This window comes from Papilio polytes, unplaced genomic scaffold (genome assembly GCF_000836215.1).
Source record: "Papilio polytes unplaced genomic scaffold, Ppol_1.0 DF823835.1, whole genome shotgun sequence".
Classification (NCBI taxonomy): Eukaryota; Metazoa; Arthropoda; class Insecta; order Lepidoptera; family Papilionidae; genus Papilio; species Papilio polytes.
Genome location: NW_013525369.1, coordinates 418,480 through 426,488, shown reverse-complemented (window position 1 = coordinate 426,488; position 8,009 = coordinate 418,480). Strand labels below are relative to the sequence as shown.

The window sequence follows — 8,009 nt, the reverse complement described above, 5'->3', positions numbered from 1 at the left end:
GTCGGGTAAATTATGTACATATGAAAATTCGAAAAATCGAAAATCACATTGGTACATGGCGGGATTTGAACCCAAGACCTGTAGATTACAAATCAAGTGATCAAACCACTGAGCCACCGACGCTCCTAACATATAATAATAATAAAAAAATCCATCACATATTTTACTTTGTTGTTGTAGTTGAATTGTCAGACAATTAACAATTTAGTGGGACAGGGTCTAACAGTTTTAGATAATCTTGGTATATTTAGTGAGTTACCCCTTAGAGGCTCCAAGCTCATTGGGGACGTTAATAAGCTAAAGATGATGATTTAGTAACTGAAATCTACTTAGGGAGTTAAAAATATTAAACTATTCCGAATTTTTGCGATTAAAAAAACTATTTTTGTCAGGATAACTTGGGCCTTAACCAATTAATTTATCATAAATCCATTTAGTAAAACTTAATAGACAATTTTACCATTCAGAGACGTTACTAAAGAGAAATCTACATTAAGAGATTGTTAATCAAAGATTTTGAATATAAAGTTAAGTGAAATTGAAATTTCTGGATTACCAGAAATTTCAATTTTTCAAATTCAAAACAAAATTATATATGTCTATATTAATATGTATAAAACACATTTTTATCTACATATAATTATTATAATACTTGATTTTCCAGATTAACAACTTAGAAGAGAAATCAGATAACAAAGTAGATTTATTCTGGCCAAATAAAACAGCGACAGTGAACACATCTCATATCTACACTAAACAAAACAACGGCTTCACACAAACGGGAATAATATCACTTTCAGTTCCATTGAACTCTCAACATTTAGTTAATACAGAATATTATTACGTACAAGGAGATAAAAACAGCAATGGAAATGCTACAATCGATTTTGATCATGAAAGATTCGTTAAAGGCTCCTTTGTACAAGTACTAAGTAAGAGTGAAAGGAATTTGGACCTTGCGACTACAGACATAGAGGTGGAAAATGTACATACACCAGTTGGTGTTAAATATATACACGAATTTGATGATACTGGCAATGTTGTGAGTATATGAATTTATTTTTAAATGATGTACACTAGAACCTCGATAACTCAAACCTCGGTAATTTAAAACCCTCTATAACTTCAAAAAATAATATGTTCCCTTCCCATCAGAGCCAAAAATCTTTCCAACATAGATAACTTAAACCCTTGATAACTTAAAATATTTTGTGTTTCCCTTGGACTTTAACTTATCGAGGTTCTACTGTATTACTAAATGCGAAAGTCTAGATGGATGGATGTTCGTTAGAGTTTGTAGCCTCAACCTGGAAGAACACATAGGGTACTTATTTCTTTTTTTTTTTAAATAAACGCGTACAGAGTCGCGGTCGAAAGCTAGTTAAGTTATAGACATGAATTGTATCCATGAAATTCCACTTAGAGTTACACCCTTATAAACATATTGTCTGTTTTTTTTTTCAAACAGAATGAAAGAGATAACAATATTTTATGCAAGTAATAGCTTTCGCCCACGACTCCGTTCGTGGAATTAATAAAGAAAAAGCAAGTAGCCTATGTTTTCTTAAAGACTGTTGTTGAACAGAACAGTACAGACTATAGATGTTGCTCATGCCAAATTGTATCCAGATCATTTCAGTCTAGGCTACAAACTTACAAACATGCATCAAAAATTTCTCATTTATACTAATATTATAAAGAGAAAAATTGTATTTTTTGATTTTAATATGTATTGAAAAAACTCAAAAACTACTAAGCCTATTTCAAAAATTCTTTCACCATTAAAAAGCTATAGCATATATATTATTATTTTTTAATTTCACGCGGGTGAAGTCGCGGGCAACAACTAGATTACAATAATAAAATCTTAAAATTCTTGCAGGATGTAAAACAAGCTACAGTATTCCACCTACAAAATGCAACAAAATTCAACGTAACTGGAAAACTTGATGTATTAACTTATGACATTGGGAAGAAATTAAAACTAACAGCGATGCACGGCCAGCGTACTTGGAGCTTTGATAATAAGTACGAGACTATAGAAAGAGAGCTCACGCAAGCTAGCCGCGTGCAATGGGCCGACGATGTCTGGATACAGTACGATGTGCATGTAACTAATATGAGTGTGGTATGTATTTATGTGTTTTTTGCTTTATGGGATCTATATGTATATTTATATTTTTGTATGTATTGAATAATTCAAAAACTACTGGTCCAATTTTAAAAATTCTTACACCGTTGGAAAGGTAATTTGTCTGGGAGTATTTTAATTTCACGCGGCGAAGTCTTGAGCAACAGCTAGTTGTTGAAATTAATTATTACAAGATTTTTTTATGTTAGTCTAAAGATATTGTACAAAAATCGACATCTATAAAAATAATGTTCTATCTAAAAAAAGGATGATTGTGATAATTATTTGACTTACTTAATTTAAATTGGCGCTGTAATTTATTATCTTAGGATTTATCCATTAACGATTAGACTATAAAGGATTCTAGAACTAAGATTTAATAATATTTTTTTACTTAAGATACTACAAATAGTTCGAAGGATTACGACCAAATATTGAAACAATATTGAAAAATTGTCATATGTAAGAAATTTGGAATTCAATACATATTTAAATGACATATCAATCAGCCATTCTAAACCACCAGAAGGTACTTTCAAGAAGATTCTAGAAACTCAACAGACAACCTTATCCCATTCCAGGAGGACACAGAAAGCCAGCAAGTCCTACTAAACGTACAATATCCGCTGCGTACATTCTCAGTAGACGCAGTATACCGTCTGCAGGAGGCCTTATTAGAAGGTCGTGCGCAGTTACAGTGGGACGTGCGCGGAGAGAACAAGAGCGCGGAGCTCAATGCAAGGTGGGACACGCCCCCAGCGGATGCGGAGTCCGACACCGCGGTGCACAACGTCCATCTCGCTCTCTCACATCCGTCCTTCAGGAAGGTAAGAGCAGTGCGACACTACACGGTACAGATTTGTTATAGGTTCTTGTCGAATATGTTGACGGTACATTTTGTATCTCGCTACACCTATGCGCGGTATACACACCACCTCTCCCCCATTTATATTGATATCATGTTAAGAAACTTAATTTACCGAGAAAGCAAAGCGAATGCCCATATGCATCGTAATTCCAGATGCGTTGCCTACCCTTAATCGACGGAGGAGGAGACGCACATAAAGAAGATATTTCCCCTTCCTGTGCGTCTTCCCCACCGTCAACATTGATTTTCGGAATCGCTTCCACTTCACTCCTGTCTTGTATGTGGTCGTAGTATTGCTGGGAAAGCGGGCTCTACCTACTTTTAAACTGTTACTCCATAACTTTGGTTAAATTTTTCTCTACTATACAAATCCCTTCTCGTACATGAAAAGTATTGGTAGGGAATGCGGATTTGGCGAGAAATAGAACGCATAGGTAGGGGAAATATCTCCTGTCATGCATCCCCACCTCTGTTGATGTAGGCAAATACATCGGATCCAGGGGGGGGTTATGACCCCCCCCCTGAGCTGGTCGGTCAGGAGCTTGACAAAGACTATGTGACCCTCCTGGCGCCAAAGCAGGATCCCTCCTTAGTAGGCAACTCATTTAGAATTCCGAATATGAGCAGCGATCGCTTCACTGTTTTGTGAAAATTCCTGTAACCGCTGGTAAACAATAAAAAATCATTAATACTAAACATTATTTCAGGATGTACTCCTGAAAGGTCAATATTTAGCAACACCAGCGGTCATGTCCAATATAACATTGGAACTACAATACTCGGACTACGAGACTGAATATTTAAAACTGCATTCCATATTAATGGATAACTCTAATGGACCGATACGTGATTATAAGTTCGCCTTAACATGTACACATCCGTCTACGAATTTAGCTCTGGATGTGAAATCTGATGTAAATATTCACAGCAGATGGTATTACTTGGAGACATTCTATAAGTTCCAGAAATCGTTGTTCTATGAGAAATTAAGACGGAATAAAATGTTAATCGATTTGAATACAAGCGCTGTTAATTGGGAGGTAAGGAATTTCACTATACAAGTATACTACCACAGAGTTAAATAATTTTAGACATGTTTTGTTTTTAAATTACTAGATAGTTTACTAAATTACAAGCCTAATATGAACTAATAATAAAGTCGATTAAAGTCTCTGGTTTGGGTTTTTGAATTCTTAGTTAGATTTTTAACTTTTTTTTTTATGTTCAATAACCGCTTGACCATGATCTCATCTGATAGTTAATATATGTGGTCGAAAGACGCCCTTAATAAATACCTATTTACTTTGTGTTATAAATATACTAGCTTCGCACGCGATTCCGTCCGCGTGGAATAAGAAAACACAAAAGTAATTAGCCTATGTGTTCTTCCAGACTAAACTCTACGTATGTGCCAAATTTCATCGAGATACCTTCAGCAGTTTAGGTTACTAAGGGCCTGTCCCACCAAATTGTAAATTCTCTGATATCATTCTATAATAATATGATAAAGCGTAAAGACACACTTCTTTGTTGCCTAAGATGTCTGCAATCACAGCATATTTTTGAATAATTCTTCTTTTAATAAAAGGCCCTACACTTACGTCACGCTTTAGGCTATATATTTCCACGCCATTAAACTTAGGGGGTAAATATTTTGGATAAAAACTCTAAGGTGGGAAAGAGACCATAAGTTGCTGCCATCATCAAAGAAGCAAAATTGCCATGCTTTGTCATCAAATCATGTCATTTGACATTTGCAATTAAATTTGACAAATGTTATCAATAAAAAGATTTTCATAATTTCATGCGGATGAAGCCGCACGGGAACAGCTAGTCCAACGTATAAAATATGTGATGGAAATATCGGATTTTGTTCCCTTATAACAGTGACGTCATTTTTAAGCTATCTGAGCCTCTATCAGCCAGTTGTGGGACAGGCCCTAACTCTAACATCCATCTAAACTTTTGCATTAATAATATTAACCATTTTAAGCGCGCCAATGAGACTTATTTCTACAAAGTGAACGGCACCTGGGAATTAATATATCCTGCATACAAATTACGAGGACTTGTGATACATCCTGATGGAAATGATACCGCGTTTGCTGAACTATCTATGATAGATAAATCACTTGTTGGACATTACAATAGTACTAATGGTGAGTTTAAAGTAATTTTAATTCTATAGTTTTGTAGTCATCAACCAGCCAGTATGTGCTCTTCCATATATCTTTTTTTTTATATAAAATAAGGTGGCAAACGAGCTAGCGGACACTTGAATCCGCCAAAATGGCGAAGCGTTGCAGATGCGTTGCCTACCCTTATCTGACGGAGGAGGAGACGCACATCAAGAGGATATTTCCTCTTCATATGTATCTCCTCTACCGTCAAATCCACTTCCCGTTCCCATCCTCTCCTTGTAAGAAAAGGGTGGTAAAGAGAAAGGGACTATAATGAGGCCTCCGGCACCACACTCATCAGACGAAACACGGAATTGCTTTCATTTCACGCCTGTCTTCTGTGTGGTCGTGGTATTACACCGGGCGTGCCGGATCTCTATCATATGTCGTATATTTTACTCACTTCTTAAGTATGTCCTCTTCCACATAATGCATTTATTTTCTTCAATCTTCCTCTACATTTGCATGTCTATATTCAATCTTAATAATTTCTTGTTTATGACATCTCTCTACATAACGTAATCACGCTATCTTTTTGCTTCTCAATGTCTCGACCACTAGCTGCTTTCAAACTTCCCCTAATGTACACATTCTTAAATGTGTATCTTCTTATTACATCACACGTATTACAAGCAAGTAATGAGATAATTCTATCTGCAGTCTGTTTTCTATACTATGATAATAAAGCGTAAACACACACTTCTTTGTTGCCTAAGATTTCAGCAATTGCAGCCTATTTTTGAATAATTCTCTTTTTAATAAAAAGTCCTACACTTACGTCACGCTTTAAGCTATATATTTTCACGCCATAAACTTAGGGGGTAAATATTTTGCATAAAACCCTAATGTGGGAAAGAGACCATAAGTTACTGCCAACATCGAGGAAGCAAGATTGCCAAGTTTTGTCATGTCATGTCATTTTGACATTTGCAATTGACAATTTGACACATGTAAATGTAAACAATAAAATAATTTTATGCTGATGAAATCGCACAAGAACAGCTTGTATTATAATAAAGCGTAAACACATACTTTTGAAATAATTTGAATAATTCTTTTTTTTAAAATAGCCCTACACCATCCATCTATACTTTCGCATTTATAATAATAAGTATGATAAATAATGTCTCACGAACGTTCTATAATCTTTTTTCTTTTATAGATATATCCTACCATTTAATTGGCAAAATTGTCGACACTAGATCAGCCAAATTGAACGCATGGCGAAACTTCGATGACGTCACAACCGTAGACCTTGCCTCCTACATCCGCCTGAACCATTCTAGACTTCTCACAAGCTCTGTGGTATGGCGGCCGCAGATATTCAGCGAAGTCAAATCACAAGCTGTTTATACTCTGAAATTATTATACGCACAAATCAATGAAACTCTTATGATTATAAAGGAAGCGCCAATGGAAGCCCATCTTGCTTTACGAGCCATATGGATAGACGCAAAACCGAGAATTAGAGATTTTCTTGACGATTTGAACGATTTACATGTAATAAAAGACGATTTGGATGAATTTGAAAGATTTTTAAACGATTCTTATGATAGTAATGATTTTTATGTCAAAGATATTGTCGAATTCACGTATTATGTACTCGATGAGATGGCTATAAGAAATCATTTGGAGAGTTTGCCTGGTTTTGTTAACGATATGTGGGGTATGATGGGCAATACAAGTCAATCTATAAAACAAAGTCTTACTTATGTCGTCGATTCTATAAAAACGGCGTATTCAAATTTCTTAGAGTCGGCAAATAAAGTTTTGGAAGCTGATTTCATGGAATTAGTATCTGGAAAATTGGAAACTATGATTTTACAATACGATAACTTCGTTAGAGATTTACATATGAGGTTTTTGGAATATTGGGAGGTTACTTGGGTGAATGCAACGAATAGATTATCAGTGTATTGGCATGATTTACTGAAATCAATAGAACCGTTGTTTTTCAAAGTATTACATTATACCGAGTCATTCGTGTTTACTATATGGAAGAGTCTTATGGACTTCTTCTATAACAGGACTCAAGAACTAACTGATTCTCCATATTTTAACTATGTATCGACTTTTGGACATGAAATGGACCGGTAAGTTAACAGTTTTATTGTCTTTTTTAAACTAGAAATTAAAATGTTCAGACTAGCTTTCGCCCCCGATTCCGTCCGCGTGGAATAAAAAAAACAAAAGTGAGTAGCCTATGTGTTCTTCCAGACTATCCTCTACATCCATACAAAATTTCATCGAAATCTCTTAAGCCGTTTAGGCTACAAACTCTAACAAACATCCATCCATCTAAACTTTCGCATTTATAACATTAGTACGAATAACTTGTTTTTATTTTGTATATAATTTTCAGTATATACAAAGACCTCGTGCACAACGATTTGATAACGAACATAAAGAAATACAGCAAGAAACTATGGAATGTTGTTTGGGAGAAAATGGAGAAATACATTCCTTTTAAAGACGAATTCAAACAACTATACGCGGAATTCAGGAACGCTTGGGAAAACTTCATGAAGACACCCCAAGTCGTTTATGTAAGAGAAAAGGTAAATATCATTTTGCGTTACTATTTTTTTTATAACATTAGGTGGCAAACGAGCAAGCGGCCATCTGAATCCACCAAAAGTAAAAGCAACCGCTGCCCATAGACATCCGCAATTGCAGATGTGTTGCCCGCCCTTAATTGACGTAGAAGACACATATAAAGAGGACATTTCCCCTTCCTATGCGTCTCCTCCATCAGCAAATCCCCTTTTCCTTCCCATCCTCTCCTCTTAACAAAAGGGTGGAGAAAGAAGGGGACTAAAATAAGGCCTCC

General features: G+C 35.4%; 1 protein-coding gene across 1 annotated transcript in view; it reads left to right on the top strand.

Moving 5' to 3' along the window:
* LOC106103192 overlaps window positions 1–8,009 on the top strand; it is a 60,602-nt gene that overhangs the window by 42,268 nt on the left and 10,325 nt on the right. Inside the window, exons 49-55 of the mRNA XM_013282880.1 lie at window positions 665–1,042; window positions 1,883–2,128; window positions 2,713–2,958; window positions 3,707–4,039; window positions 4,993–5,158; window positions 6,342–7,272; window positions 7,542–7,806. Of these exons, the coding sequence (XP_013138334.1) occupies window positions 665–1,042; window positions 1,883–2,128; window positions 2,713–2,958; window positions 3,707–4,039; window positions 4,993–5,158; window positions 6,342–7,272; window positions 7,542–7,806 (2,565 nt within the window). The remainder of the gene's footprint in view (window positions 1–664; window positions 1,043–1,882; window positions 2,129–2,712; window positions 2,959–3,706; window positions 4,040–4,992; window positions 5,159–6,341; window positions 7,273–7,541; window positions 7,807–8,009) is intronic.